At 30.7% G+C, this 15,929-nt stretch overlaps 1 protein-coding gene across 3 annotated transcripts in view; it reads right to left on the reverse strand.

Moving 5' to 3' along the window:
• CSMD3 (CUB and Sushi multiple domains 3) overlaps positions 1–15,929 on the reverse strand; it is a 1,204,746-nt gene that overhangs the window by 739,024 nt on the left and 449,793 nt on the right. For 2 of the 3 annotated variants that reach the window (XM_019032923.3, XM_019032924.3), the window contains one exon: positions 5,108–5,419. The exons of the other annotated variant lie outside the window; for it this stretch is intronic. In XM_019032923.3, the coding sequence (XP_018888468.2) occupies positions 5,108–5,419 (312 nt within the window). The remainder of the gene's footprint in view (positions 1–5,107; positions 5,420–15,929) is intronic. 3 annotated transcript variants of the gene reach the window in all.

Consider the following 15,929-nt stretch of genomic DNA (forward strand, 5'->3'; position numbering starts at 1 on the left):
CTTTTCTTTTTTTTTTTTTATATGGAGCCTCTCTCTGTTGCTCAGGCTGGAGTGCAGTGGTGCGATCTCGGCTCACTGCAAGCTCTGCCTCCTGGGTTCACGCTATTCTCCTGCCTCAGCCTCCCGAGTAGCTGGGACTACAGGCGCCCGCCACCACGCCCGGCTAATTTTTTGTATTTTTAGTAGAGATGGGGTTTCACCGTGTAAGCCAGGATGGTCTCAATCTACTGACCTCGTTATTCACCCGTCTCGGCCTCCCAAAGTGCTGGGATGACAGGCGTGGGCCACCACGCCTGGCCTCATCTTTCAATAATTAGTTCAAATATTCTCTGAGCAGCCCTCTTTGACTCATATTTAGAGGTTGTCAGTCCCTCTACTGTAATTCAATAACATTTCAAAAATACTGCTATGCAAGTGTTTCTCATAATAAATTTGTGATTCTTCTTTTTTAAAGTTATGTAGACCGCTCTATGGCATTGATTGTATTGTTCATTCTCATATACCTACTATCCAGTACAATGTCGTGCACATCACAAGAGCTAAAACATATTTTGTGAATAAAATGAAAATAACAACCATCCTATGACACAGGTGTTCTCAGCTACTGAGAAGTTGTGACTTTGGGAATTGAACTTATTGCTCAAGATCATAAAGCTAACAAGGGGCAGAGTATAGTCTCAGCCTAGTTCTTTGACCAAAATTCAAAGTTGATAGTAAGCAATTCTTTTTTTATCTTTCCATTGGGAGAAAATACCTAAGAGTTTATGGCACTTCCAATCATTACTATGTTTAATGCTTATAACAACCCTGATGTAATATTATGATACTACAAAAACTACTTTGCAAATATAAAATTTTAGCTATAATTGTTCATTTGACCTGAACAAACTCTCACACATAGTAGTTTGCAAAGGTGGACTAAAATGCAGTCAAAAATATTAAGTTCTCATTTTGATGACTATTGGACACTAATACAGCAAAGTGTGGTGTGGTGTTAATATGCATTTTTAAGAGATCTAAACCAACATTGTTTATTTTCTTCCTCTTTTGCTTCTTTTTATCTCAACGTGCAAAGAATCTTCAAATGGAGGAGACTGCAAGTAATTTTCTGCTACTGAGAAAAAGTAGAAAATAAAAATTTTAAGATAATTTAAATTGTTGATGTTTTAACTATAGTACAATAGGAAAATTAATTGGAATGGTACCCTATAAAGAACTGAAAATATCTTTGAGAAATATTTCAAGTTTTTCCAGATTATTCATTAATTTTACAGTTGTTATTTAAATACAAGTTATAGTGAGTTTATTTAATTTATCTATGTGTTAATTCACTTAATTAACACATAGATTAGTCTGTACACATCAAGTACAAAATACTGTGTGTAATCCATGTTTCTATGTGTTCATAATAATATTGATGTCAATTATTAATACATGCCCCAGTTTATGAAAACAGATAAACTGGGAACCATTAATGATCAAAAGACATAAAACTGAAAGTTTAACTGGAATGTGAATAAAAAAATTAAAAATATTAAATTATTACGTACTGCAAAATAGCATGAACTTGCAGACATCGAACGGACCTATGCTATAGTAATCTCTTATATTTATGTTTTACACTGTAATTAACTTCAACAAAATAATATTCATTAGAATATTTTTTCATAGGATATTTTTGACTTTATAGTTTGCTAATGGTTAATTATAAAATTATTTTGATTTTATAATCATTCAAGGGCTAAAAGCAAGGCCTTTATATCCAGTTCCATTTTGTGAATTTTGAACCAGTAATACAATAAAAGCAATATATTATTATAGATTAATGAAAATATTGTTGCCTTTATTTTAAAAAACTGGTATTATAACTGTGACAAAATGTAGTTATCTTTAATACTGAAATATGTAGAGATTTCATTATCTTGAAGAAGGAAGGTAATTTCAAGCCTTTAAATAATTTAAGTGAATTTTCTAGCAAGTGAAATTATAAACACTTATTCATTAGTTTGACAACTATTTTTTAAAAAATATTTATTGGTCAGGAACTGTACTAAGTACTGAAAATGCAGCATGAATAAAACCCACCCACTCCTTATCCTCAGAGAGCTTAAATTTTACAGGAAAATTTATAGGGCTGATGATTACAAATGCAAGCTGCAATGGCAAGTTGTAAGAGGAATATCTAACCTTCCTAGAGGTAACAATTTAAGCTAAATCTTGGAAATTAGAATTATGTGGTTAAAAGGAACAAGGATTAGCTTCTCAGAGTATCCTTAGGGAGAAAAGAATACAGTGTTTGGCTAATTAAAATAAATTGTGTTTTGCCAAATAATAGAGTGATTGTGAGAGTTACATGCGATGAATTTGGAAATATGGAAAAAAGTCAGATCATGCAGTTTCCCGTGGGTCATCACCAAGTCTCTGCTTTATTCTTAAGAGCACTGATTAATCACTGAAAGCTTTAAAAGAGTAGTGTTATACGACTGGATTTTTATTTGTAAAAGTTCATTTTAACTATATTGTGGATAATAGATCAGAGGAATAATTTTTTTTCTGAAATATCTAAAAAAATTAAGCAATTGGTTTTGGGTTGTTTACCAACTCATTGAAAAAGTAACTTAAAAGACTCACTCTCTGCATACACACTGTAACTTCTTTAGTACTTTGATCAGAATTCATTTCACAAAATCTATCTTGTACCACTAGAATGGGTTTCTCTATGTCCTCGACTCTATTGCAATGTCCCGCAGGAAGGGGACATGCATTATTTATCTTTATTTCCTCTAGAACAGAATCTGGTACTGAGTAAGCATTTTAGGCATTGTGTCTGAGCCAAAATTATTATTTTAAAAATAATACTGGTTAGATGTCAGCCATTTCCAGTTTAGAAATTTGGACCTGCTGGTAATCAAGTCTTAGAAGACAGTTTCATAACTAAGAGCATAGCTATATTTTGAGAACTTTAGAAAACACTAAGCAATAGAATAATAGGTTTCCCCTACTCTTAACATTGATGAATATTTTTGCCCATAATATTAAGAGATTGTGTCTAGAGTGTAATAGATAAGTAGCAAACCAAAATCACTGAACTAGTAGTAAGTTATTGAAGAAGAAACAGAAGAACCAATTTGAATTAAAGTAGAAAGTTGATAAAAGTATAACAATTTAAGTCACTGTCAATAATGATGAATACATTAAAAATGTTTTCCATATAATGTTTTACATCTAATTTTAAAAATAAATGAGGAATACATTTCCAAGGTACATGGCACCACTGAATGCATATTAAATTCAAAATCACCATTTTGTAAAGAATATGGGGAAAGGTAAAACAGGTATCAATCTCTCAAACAGCACTGGGAGCTTATGATAATAATGGAGAAAGTTTGAGCACTGATTGGGAATCTACCCGGGAAGTACTCTTGAAGCTTAATTAAAATTTACTTGAAGAAACTTAAACATTTTATATGGAACCACCTTAAAAGTATTTAATTTAATTTAATTTAATGGTTGACTATTAACCTCTTCTATTTTCAGTCTGCATTATTGTTCCAAGTTATATAAAATTTTAATTTATAACCACAAAGTTTATCACACCACTTGACGGCAAACTTTGGCTAAAGTAGAAATTGTATTATTAGTTGGTTTTACAATAAACTTATGTCAGAAATTATCCTCCTTCTATATGATGGGTAATAAAATAATTTCCAGATAGCCTACCAATATTAGCTCATGCAATTTTCCAAAGAGAATGAAAAAATAGTTTTTAACATTTTAATATAATTTTACCTATTTAAATTTTCTGGTAATAAGACAAAAACTGTTTACTTTATTGAGCAAATCACAAATTTTAACACGGTCCCTATATTCTTATAAATGGTAATATTTATAATAGGAAAGTGAATACAGAATCAAGGTGATATTGATTTAATCTTTTTGAGAAGACTATTACAGGTTAAAAATTCATTTTAGAATGTGCCTCATTAAAGAGAATCAAAGTAAGTATTTTCAGTACAAATTCGAATGGAAACAAACTTCTGAGACATTTTTGTATGATTTTTAATTAATGTATGTAAAGATTTCTTGATTTCTATCCTTCTTGTGCTCTAAGTATTGAATGGCTTCCCATTACTTAAATCATGGTCTGTATAAACCATGCCTAATCACACTGCAAAAACCATAGCCAGTTTAGAGAAAATATTTTGATATCTTGGAAATGTAGTAGATATTTTATACTTGAAATATGTTCAATTAATTAATGTTCTTACAGATACATATATTGATATAAATAAAGACCTTTTATTCTTTTATACTACATTGAATTTTTTTCCTAAACTTCTCTTTGACACTTGCCACCAAGAAACAGAAAAATGTGTTTTCTAGAATTCCTTATTTTGTAAAAGGTAGGCTTATATTAACTGAGTAGAAAATTACCAATGTACGATGTGGTTTTATGTCATTTTTCTCTAAAAATAAATCAGACATTTAAAGAATACTTAAATTTTGGAGCCATAATATCAATGAATAGCTGTTACCTTTTCAAAATGAGAAATCTTTCAATGCAATCATATGGGTCAGGCAAAGAATAAGCTATGTAAAACGATCACCAGATATAATGTTTCTGTGTTTCCCAATCAAACTGTACATATTCTCAAGTACTAACATTTGCATAACATAAAAATATCATGCAAACGCTAAAAATTACTACATGGGATAAATCATCTATGTGTAAATATATGCACGTATTAATCAAAACTGGCTACTTTATTTTCCTGTTTTGTGAACATCATCATAACTGGTATGGAATAAATAATAAGTATTTGGTACTTGTTTTTACTGTCCTGTTTAAAAATGATTTCTGTTCTACTTTTACCCCCTCCCCCTCCAACATTTGCATTGCACTTTGACTTATTTTTAAATTTCAATTTCTATGCTTTCAAATTATTCCAGTTTTGGTTGTTACTATCCATATTTTTCAGCTACTTTGAACTTTTTCTTTTGCTTTCTACATCTTGGCTCTCTTTCAGCTCATTCTCTAATTAGAATCATTACCAAAATATAGCTTTGGCTGTAACTAAATGGGCACAAGTAAAATAACATCCAATACCTCTATGAGTAACAACTGCAAGCTCTTTAGTTCTTTCTATCTGTTCAGCATGTCTTGGTCTTCTCCTGGTACTTTGTGTATCTGCTGGATGAGGAGAGAGCCCGTCCTTGGACGTGTTGGGGTCCAGACCTGAATTTCTGAGACTCGTAACTTGCACTCGCTGTTCCTCGGAAAGTCTATGGATGGTGACAGCTGTAACACTGGATACAGTAACATCTGCAGGTGTGCTAGCAACAGCAATAGCACCAGTGGTAGTCCTGTTATGCTCCTCTAACTCACCAGTGGAGGTAGTGTGGGTCAATGTAGAAGAACCTGTGGGACACAGTAGCACTAGATGCTAACTTTTTCTTTTTAAATTTTGTTTATTTTTTCTGATAAGTTTAATCAATCATATTCTCTTCTATTACCTTAAGGATAATCAACATGAAGAGGCAAAACACAAACACGCGAGTAAATTGTGAAGCGCACTAGATCTGTCGGTTTGTTTCTATCAACCATCCTATGGATAGATATACACACAAAATATACCACATTTTAACTGTAATACATTGAAGAGAGCAGGTAAAAGAGTAAACCCTTTATGCGGCCCTGAATTAATCTTTTAAAAAAATCTACAGATGAATTTTAGCAACGAATGCCTGGCAAGTGTCAGGTTTTGATGGAATGGGTAACTATGTAACCACACTTTTCTCAAAAGTATGCTTTGAATAGTCTGCCATATCTCTTCACAGTTTCTGGGAAAAATATCAAAATTTTCTATTTTAAGAAAAGCAAGTGAAGAAAAGAGAATTTAAAATCAAAGCCAAAATGAAAACAAATGATGAAAAAAAAAGGGGCATTAAAATAACCACTATATGAAAATGTGTTTCTTAACCTCATTTGTGATGAGCTAAGTACCTTAGAATTTATCAAGTTTTTAAAAATTAGTTAATACTTTCTACTATTTTTAAGTAATATTTTAGTTTAACCAATTCTGAACTAATTAAAATTAAGCAAATCATGAAATTTGGAAGTGGTAGAAACTTAACTATTAGTATACAGCACGTAACTTTAATTCACACAACGCTAGTTTTAACAATTGGTTGGGAATTTCTAAATATCTCATAAGCATTTCATAGTGTGTATATGTGCGCATGTGTGTGTGTATAATATTACCACATTTTTATTCTAATTAAATATTTTTTAATAATTTAAAAGTATGTATTCAAAGTGTCAAATTAGAGTTTGCTTTTTCATTTTACTTAACGTTTTTTAAAGGGGTGGTTCATGGTAGTTCATAATACTTATATAATGAAAAAAGTAACTTTATAATAGAAGCATGAAATTGAATGGGGGTATATTTAAAAGGATCTTGACAGCTAAAATCCTTAACAGCAACAACAACAAAAAAATATTGAAATTTGGAGCTGTGGCTACTCATTAGGAATCATAGTCAGAACCCGGTTGGAAAACTTCTGAATATTTTCTAAAGCCCCTGAGTGGTATATGTTTTTATACATTTTTCTTCTCAACATTTCAAAATTCTGTTAGCAATGTTTACTTAGATATTTTAGATAAAAATGCTAGGGATATTTTAACCATTCTGAAAGAGAAAAAAAAGCAATGTCAATATGGTTTGAGAATACTCTGCCTTTTTTATTTTCCTCTTGTGCTGTAGACAGGTGATTAGTAGGACTAATAATTCTGCTTTCTGCCTTAAATTCAAAAAGGAAGAAAGGAAGTCAAACCTGGAGCCCCTCACTCACAGGCAAACAGAAAAGCCCATTTCTGCCCCTGATTCTTCCAGGTTGAGTCGTCATATCTGAATCTGATTCTAGAAATTCAGAAGTATTAAATGATTTTTGTATTTTGAAAGAGCCAAAAGTAAATGAGGTATGACGATTATCAAATTATTTTAAATATTTTAATGTTTTTAAGCATGAATCAGATAGCTTCTACTGAATATTTATCCAAGTTGTTTTGTGAATAACCTATTTCATAGATCAGAATCTACTAAGTTCACACTGGCTATATAAATCAGGTTGCAATATTTAGTCAGCTAATATTTGATAATAATTTTTTAACCACATGGTTAAGCAATAGCTATGCTTGCACTACTAAAATACAGTAATTGAACTCATGGTAAACTGTACATTTGTGATGTACAGTTTCATACATACATCATGATGAGCTCATGTGCTCATTACTATGAAACCTGATCCATATTATCCTCCTAGAGTTTAATTGAGCCTTTTTATTTTTGAGAGGAATATGAAATCAGAGTAAAAACTAATGCTTTAATATTTTTATAACCTCATCATAATTTTCAGATTTTCAGGTTTAATTTTAATAAAAGAAACTATTAACTATAAACATATGTTGGTAATTATAAGCTAAATTTATGAGAAATAATGGAATTTATACTATGTCACATGTCTGAGCACGCCTACCTTTACCAAAGGGATGGATTAAATTATCATATTCCATCAGAGTCATTATGATCAATCTCAAATAATCCCTTGAATTTGAGTCAATAAATCTGAGATAATCCTTATGAACAGGCTTAGGGGGTTTAGGCTGCTTCTCTAATCACTCAAGACCTGCAGACCCAATCCAAACACTCACTTTCTTGAAGACCTCGGGGGAGAAACACAGTTCCAGACCAAATTTTGGAGTTAGAACTGATCTTTGGTAATGTCTAGACCCAGGACTTTCTAGCAGTCCCAATCTTAAAATATTTAGCATAAGAGCTATACTTCCCACCAACGGTGATGAAGATTCAGTACTATTCCCTTAACCTAAATTTGGGACAGTGTTTAAGGTTGAAACAAAGTATTAAACCCCAAAATTTATTTAATAATCATAATCTAACCAGATATGTATTCCAACCAGGTATTTTACTAACCAGTTCTTATGTTTTACTTATATATTGTGTTCATATTCTTTCCACACCATACTGGGAAGCAAGCTCCCTGAAGGCTAAAATTTTTGTATATTGATTTCACTGCTGAATCCCTAGCTCCTAGAACATTGCCTAGCACATAGTTGATGCTCCAGAAACATTCATCAGAAGAAATGATAAATAAAGAATGAATTCAATAGGACTAAAATAATATTAGCGATAATAAAAAGACACATTTCACAAATGGAATATGATTATAATTGTTACCATGCAAAAGTCGCATTTCAAACAGTGACATGAACGAAGAGCAATTTCAAAGCAGGGGGAACATAAAATTTTGGTTTTAACTTTCAAAAACATCACTTTGAAAAAGTGTGGAATCTGAAGATTAAGTTGCATAAGTAATAATTACTTCAAAATTTTTGTTGTTATTTCCAAAACAAAAGTTTAATCTGTTAGTACAAAATAGATTTACTTAGAATATTCAAAGTTGTGTAGAATTAAAAGGGGATATATGTCATGCTTACAGAAAGTATAAATGCATCTAAACTTAGATATGTTTGATACATATAGTGGAACTATAAAGAAATAACACTGATTTCCTTTTTAAGGTAATATAGTCATCCATTACCATACAGTTATGTCATATATTGCATTTACCATTTTATTTTAATATTAATGGTTTGAAATACTGATATTGGTAATATTTTAAATTGGCAGTGTATGAAACACAGAGTTTTAAATTGTCAAAATTCACCACTTAACAGTTTAAAAATACTCAAAATTTTTGAACACACAACTATTTTATTAAGTAATTGCCAATGCTGGAAAAAGTCTTAGAATTATGTATAGCAATAATTCAATATTAAATATACACATAGCTATCCAATGTTAAAAGGATACTTTACTTTCATTTTTGAAAAAAATTAAGTATGCTACACAATTAGGTAAGCATTGTCTGACAGCACAGTTAAATGTATATATTACAAGACATAAAACTCAAAGGAAGAAAACGTACATTCAGAAAACTTTCTTCATTTGATATCAAATGATATATACAAGGTGTAGCTTATCACAATTAGATTATCCTGTCATTAAGTTACTTGAGAAAAATCTAAAAATAAGACGTTCACAATATGAACTTATCTGAAATATAATTGTAATAATGATATTTAACAAAACATTCCTAAACTAACAAAAATGAAATAAAAGTGATTTACATATATAAACATGCTTCACTAAGTCATAACTATATGTCATCTATGAAATTATGATAATGGAAAATCACTTGTTACACATATAAGTTGGAAATTTTATTTAATAGTAATAGTACAATGTTAAATTTGAAATTTTATTATGTGTTTTCAAAAATTTTTTGAAAGTTATTAATTTTAACAAAATATGTACCAAATAATACCTCATGATAGAATTTGAACTTCATTTTGATTAAATTTTTTGTCCTATAGTTTAAAAATTTTATGTTAAGTTTCTTTGTAATTATTCTCTAACTCATCACCAAAATAAAAAACAGAATATACTGCTAGAAATATGCATGGATGACCCAAAATATATAAGAACGTGTAAAAATAACTACATATTCAAAGAAGTTTTTAGGTACTTATGTTTAGCACATTATGTTATGTAAATTAGTTTAATCTATTCTGTTCCTTCCTTTAATTTTAGTGTTTCATATGAAACATTTGAATGGAAATTTAACAAAATAATAATAATTTTGTGACATTGTGATATGTAATAAAGTAAAATACCATAAATGTTTAACATTAAAACATCTAAAATAAAAATTATATATACACAAATAACACCAACATAAAGTCTAAATACTACGACTAATTCTATTCAAGCCATCATTTGGAGAGTCATTAGCATATGTAATTTAATGTTTGTTATTTTTTTCTTCTTTTCTTTAATATGACTTCTGTGAAACTTATAGGAAAACACACCAATAAATGAGGACACTTGCAAACTAATTGAATACGAGGGTATGAAGTGAAACAAAGCTCTGATCTGTTACATTTTTAAAAATTTCGTTTTCATTAAGCGTATGCTAGTTGCGAAAATAATTGAAATATTTTGCATTATAAAAGGTATTAATTTCAGTATTTTAAAATCTGGCTACCATAGTATTCAACAGTTCAAACTGGTGGATGGGTGCAAACTATGAATATGCAATTTAGAAAGGAGATGGATTAACTGAAAGTAGCCCTTAAAACTGTAGGGGAAATAGAAATGTTTTACCTTTGATGAATTGTTATTAAGTATAAAAATATCTTTCTGACTAGGAGAATTTTAAGTAAATCCTGGAAAAGAACTAGTTTATAATTTTCAAAAAATGTATATCTACATTGATCTTATAAAATTTGATTTCAAATTAAAATGCTGTATTTATGTTGAAACTTCATAAGATTAAAATCTTAAAATATATTACTCAATAATACAATATAGCCTTGATTATAAGAGGCATATCTAAGAAAAAAACTGCAGCAAATTAAATTATGAAATGACAATGCAAAATTGGCTATCACTTGTGCCCAGATTTCTGAGAGGTTAAAGTAAAAAGAAGTTCATCTTAGTGATGTAAGAAAAAATTCAGTAATTCATGTAACAGATTTTCTAAGATTAAGAATAAATAAATAGGTAAATACTAATTTAAAAATATAATTGAGTTTAAATACATATCACCTTTCTGAATTTACTGACATATTGATATGTTTATTTTTATGTTATATATTTTGTTAAAGTTTATAAGCGTTAAATAGGAAACCAGTATTAAATTTTGCATTTGGATTTGCTGTCATTTATCATGTACAAGTGGCCTTGATGAAATAATATGCAAAATGAATGAATAAATAAATAATATATTTGCAATTCAATCTGAAACTGATGATAGTAAGATTTGTCAGTAAATGTAGTGGTACATCTACTAAAATCACTTTGTGACTAAATTAATAATTGTAAAACAAATGTTAACAAATTATACACTATTACACAATGTTTATATGCAAGATAAGGATCTCAAATTATGAATTGCTAGAAATTTTAATAAACACACATGGCAAGCAACCATAAATACCTTTTTATATGAAATATGGAAATATCAAAACTTTTAGAAAGCCTTAAGGAGACTACAGTTTTGGTGAACCATGACAAAACAATACGTACACATAAATGTATGAATGTTATATTAAATATTGCAGTTTTACCCTAAGAAGGAGAATGGATAGACATCTCATTTCTTAGTACAAAAAATATAATAAGAGTGTGCTAGAGGAAAGCTATTTTAAATGGAGAGTTTAAGAATCTTGAAAATAGTATCTCTCTCTCAAAAGATCGTTTCTTGCTTCACCCAGTTGATTAAGAGAAATTTGTAGAATTAAAGTTCAAAGTAGTATCACTTTAATTTTTCATGCATTTTGGAGGTTTCTCCGACGTGTAGTGGTGCATCATAGGTGTCATTTTTAAATTTAGATATGCAAATCCACAAAAACACACACCACTTGCAGAAATAAATTTCACACAATACAAACTGAATTCTTTTTAAGTAACTAAGTATAATAGTCTTATAAGGTCACAAAACTGACAATAAATGTTGAAGACCTAGGTTTTAAAAGAAGAATCATGGCATCATTGTTACATTTCACAATAAGAAGAGAAAGAATAGGATGCCCCTCTACATCTTTGTACAACCATCAACCAGAATCCTGAAGTTTTAGATCTTTTTGTTGAGACACCTCTCATCTCTTAACTAGAGTAAAAGCATTTGTCATTCTGGGCTTCCCCTAAACAAACAAAATGAAACATCACACACATTTGTTTCATTCATTTCCACATAAAATCTTGTGGAACAGCTGGCAGCTCTCATGGAAGAATATTTTATTTCAAGATGTCATGTCAGAAGCACCTCATTTTCATACCCTTGTTTTCTCTGACAATCCTTGCCTTATTAATATCATTTGAAAGCAGAGAGCATGTCTTACAGAGGCTTATCCCCTATTTCTGACTGAATATTTGATATATATGTGAGGAGGGAATAAGTTAGTAAAAATGTCTAAATATACTACCTTCTTTCTGAATAATATAAAAGTTTTGTATTTAATTAATATTTATTGATGGTAAAATTTATTTTTCAGGATATAAACATAAGTAAAGAATTGGATCAGTTCAGATACATCCAAATAATGCAAAACACACTTATAACATACTTTTGTTTTATATTTCATGTGCTAGAATAGAGGTATGAAAAAGAGGAAGAAACATCCGACACACAGAAATTACTTATTCATTTATGTTTTCTCAAATAAGAGTATCATTTCCCCATCTGCTTCTTCTATCTCCCAATATTCTTTCCAAAAACACAAAACCTGTATTTTATAATGATAGTATTTGTTTATTTTGAAAGAGAAAGGAGAAAAGTAAAGAAAATTTGTGGGTGGGGTTCCCTTTTATACCAATAATTATTGAAAGAAAAAATAAGAGCAGTCTTTATCCTAACCTACTCATCATATCCCTGGGTCACAGCTACCTTCACTACCTGAATGTATCTCTGTTTATCCTTTGTTTTCTTCCACAATGACTGGCCTTTAAGTTTGGGGCCTATGGAAGTGTCATCATTTTTCATTAATTGTAGATGTTCTTTAATGCCTAAAATATACATAAGGCTGCTTTTATGTATGTGATATGATTTAATGGAACCAAGAAACTACGCTTACCCCCCACATCTTTCTCTCTGTATACCTCAATGGTGTTAAAAGATGTTCTTAAGAATTAAGTATTGCCCAAAAAAATTATTCTCTCATAACCAGACAAATAACTTTTTGATTGATAGAGGGCCATACTAGAGTAATTGTTTAACTGTTCCACTTTAATTAGTTTATTATTAAGTTTTCTTCCCTTACAAAAATACTTGGGGAAATTTTAGAGATACATGTTTTGGGGAGAAGTGTGAAGTTTGCCATAAGACCATTTAGTGATTTTTATTGAGGCATTTATCATAAGTTGATATCTGATCCATATGATTGTTATGTAACTGGAAGAATAGGGTTCATTATTAACAGGTCTGGTGTAAAGAAGGTGTGGGTGGCTAGGAAGGGCTGCCATTCTGGAGGAAAGACTATTATGGTGTTGACTGTGAAAGGGTTGCTGAGCAACTGGTGAGAAGCTGCATAAATACGCTCAAGTAAAGTAGCCTAATAAGAAACACAGGCCAAAAACGTCTTACTTTCCTGCAACATACATTCTGTAGAGCATTTGGTATTCTGTAGCAGCAAATTAATTAGTAGGAGTTATTTTCTCGAAAATAAATACCAATTTTGGCTTATAAAAAAATAGCATGTTGGAGGGGAAAAAAAACTTCAGAAATGGTAAGAATATAGTCTATCTTCAAAGCTATCATTGCCCTAAAAGCAAATATATTATATATGAATATTATACATGGGGTATTACATATAATTATATATTTGGATATTTATATTTGTCCATATTTAGAGATAAATGTATTTCTTATGTGATTATTATGCTAATTTCCTTTACACAAATACCTTTCATTTAGAGAATATAAGTAAAAAAGAAAAGAACAAACAAAAACTGTCTTTTAGTACCATCAATAAACAAAGGTAAGAACACCAAGATACACATCATTTATATTTGACTTCAAGTGTGCTTTCTTTAGTTTTACTAAGGCAACAGATGATGTTAAAATTTAGCCATAAAATGTAACTATCTGATCAATAAAATCTCACAAATCATATATTTTAATGTTATAATATCTGGCCAACTGTCTTTGACTCTTTCTACTCTAGAAGTAGAAAGTTTGATCCTCAGGGTGATACAAATTAGAAGGTTAATTAGAGCTTCCTTCACTCAAATCTTCCCTGGAGGAGAGACAGATAAGTCTGTTGCTTAATTAGAAAGAAATTCCATCAAATTTAGAACAGAATATATTTGGAAAGACAGAAATAAAATGGGTGAAATATGAAGGAAGAGATTCAACAAACTACTTCTGCTTTACATATTTGTACCTACTGAAAAAACAAACCCTACCTTGTATTCATTCCAAAAAATGCAAATGTTATACATGAATCTTTCTAATACCCTACTTTTTCTACACCAATGAGAATGGAGATTTTTCCTCTTTCTCTACGTTTCAATCACATTCTAAACCATCCTAACTGTAAAAGGTATTACATTCCATCTTCTCTTTACCTCATCCTTGCTATTTCACAAACACAAATTAAATGACTATTATACTTTAGATACATGATAGATTATGATAGATAGATAGATAGATAATCTTCACCCATGTCTTTCAAGTAAACAGTCTAATAGCTATTTAAAAAATAACCAGAGCAATGTGATATGTTTAATAGAGGATACAATATAACTAGGAAAACACAGCTGTGGAACCCCTTAGATTTGCTTACACAAACCAGGAAGACTTTCTAGTTGAAGAGACATTGGCATTGATCTTAAAGGATGAGCAGATTTTCCCTGTTACATGAGGGATAAAATAACATTTTAGTCAGAGGTAGCAGATTAGAAAAAGGTGCGGTAGAGGAAAAGGCAAGACATATTCAGAAAACTTCAAATTATTTGGCATGGCAGGAATGAAAAAACGAAATAGTAGGCACCGAGACTTGAAGAGCCAAAACACTTCAACTTAACTTGAAAAATGAAGCATCACTAAAGGACATAAAGCATGAGACTGATAACAAGATTGGCATTTTAGAGAGAATGTTCTTGCTATAATGTGGACAAGGTATTAAAGAGCTACATGGACTACAGGAGGGGTCACCAACCCCCAGGCCACAGACTGGTACCAGTCCTTCGCCTGTTAGGAACTGGGCCACACAGCCGAAGATGAGTGGTGAGCAAGCGAGCAAAGCTTCATCTGTATTTACAGCTACTCCCCATTGATCACATTACCTACTGAGCTCTGCCACCTATCAGATCAGTGGTGGCATTACATTCTTACAGGAGCATGAACTGCTCAAGCAAGAGATCTAGGTTGCAAACTCCTTATGAGAATCTAATGCCTGATGATCTGTCAGTGTCTACCATCACCCCCAGATGGGACCACCTCATTGCAAGAAAACAAGGTCAGGGATCCCACTGCTTCTCCATTATGGTGAGTTGTATAATTATTTGATTATATATTACAATACAATAATAATAGAAACAAAGTGCAAAGTAAATGTAATGTGCTTGGATCATCCAGAAACCATCCCCACCCCCGGTCTGTGGAAAAACTGTCTTCCACAAAATCAGTCTCTGGTGCCAAAAATGTTGGGGACTACTGGACTACAAGCAAGACAAACATTTAACTGCTTCAACCACATGACTCTGGTATTTTGCAATAGAGTTGCTAGATTTAGCAAATAAGAATATAGAACACTCAGTTAAATTTAAATGTCACGTAATCAACAATTGTTTTGTTATTTTGTTTGTTTTTAGTATAACTATATCCTGTACAAAAATGTTTCTTTTCTATCTGAAATTAAAATTCAACTGGGCATTCTGTATATTATCTGGAAACTCTACCTTGATATTAATTTAGACTTACAAACTCTGAAAATTTTCTACATACCAAGTAAAAACTAGTAACAAATATTAATCATTTCAATGTAGGTATTATTTGATTGATCCTGTGAAAACTTTTGGAATGACAGAGAATGGGCATGATGACATCACAAGGACATCTAGGCAAAACTCATGAAAGCATCATTTTATTAAATGAGAGACGGAAAGAAGGCAAGTTGAATATAGTGTTCTAAGTTATTTTATTCCAAATATATTTAAGTCTTCAACCATTTTAGTATTAAAACCATCGAATGCTCTAGTCCTATATTCATTATAAAAATACATGTTCTATACTTGAGGAAAAAATTCATATTGAGAATTAAATCCATAGATTTACATCTAAAAAAG

The sequence above is a fragment of the Gorilla gorilla genome, chromosome 7 (genome assembly GCF_029281585.2).
Source record: "Gorilla gorilla gorilla isolate KB3781 chromosome 7, NHGRI_mGorGor1-v2.1_pri, whole genome shotgun sequence".
Lineage (NCBI taxonomy): Eukaryota > Metazoa > Chordata > Mammalia > Primates > Hominidae > Gorilla > Gorilla gorilla.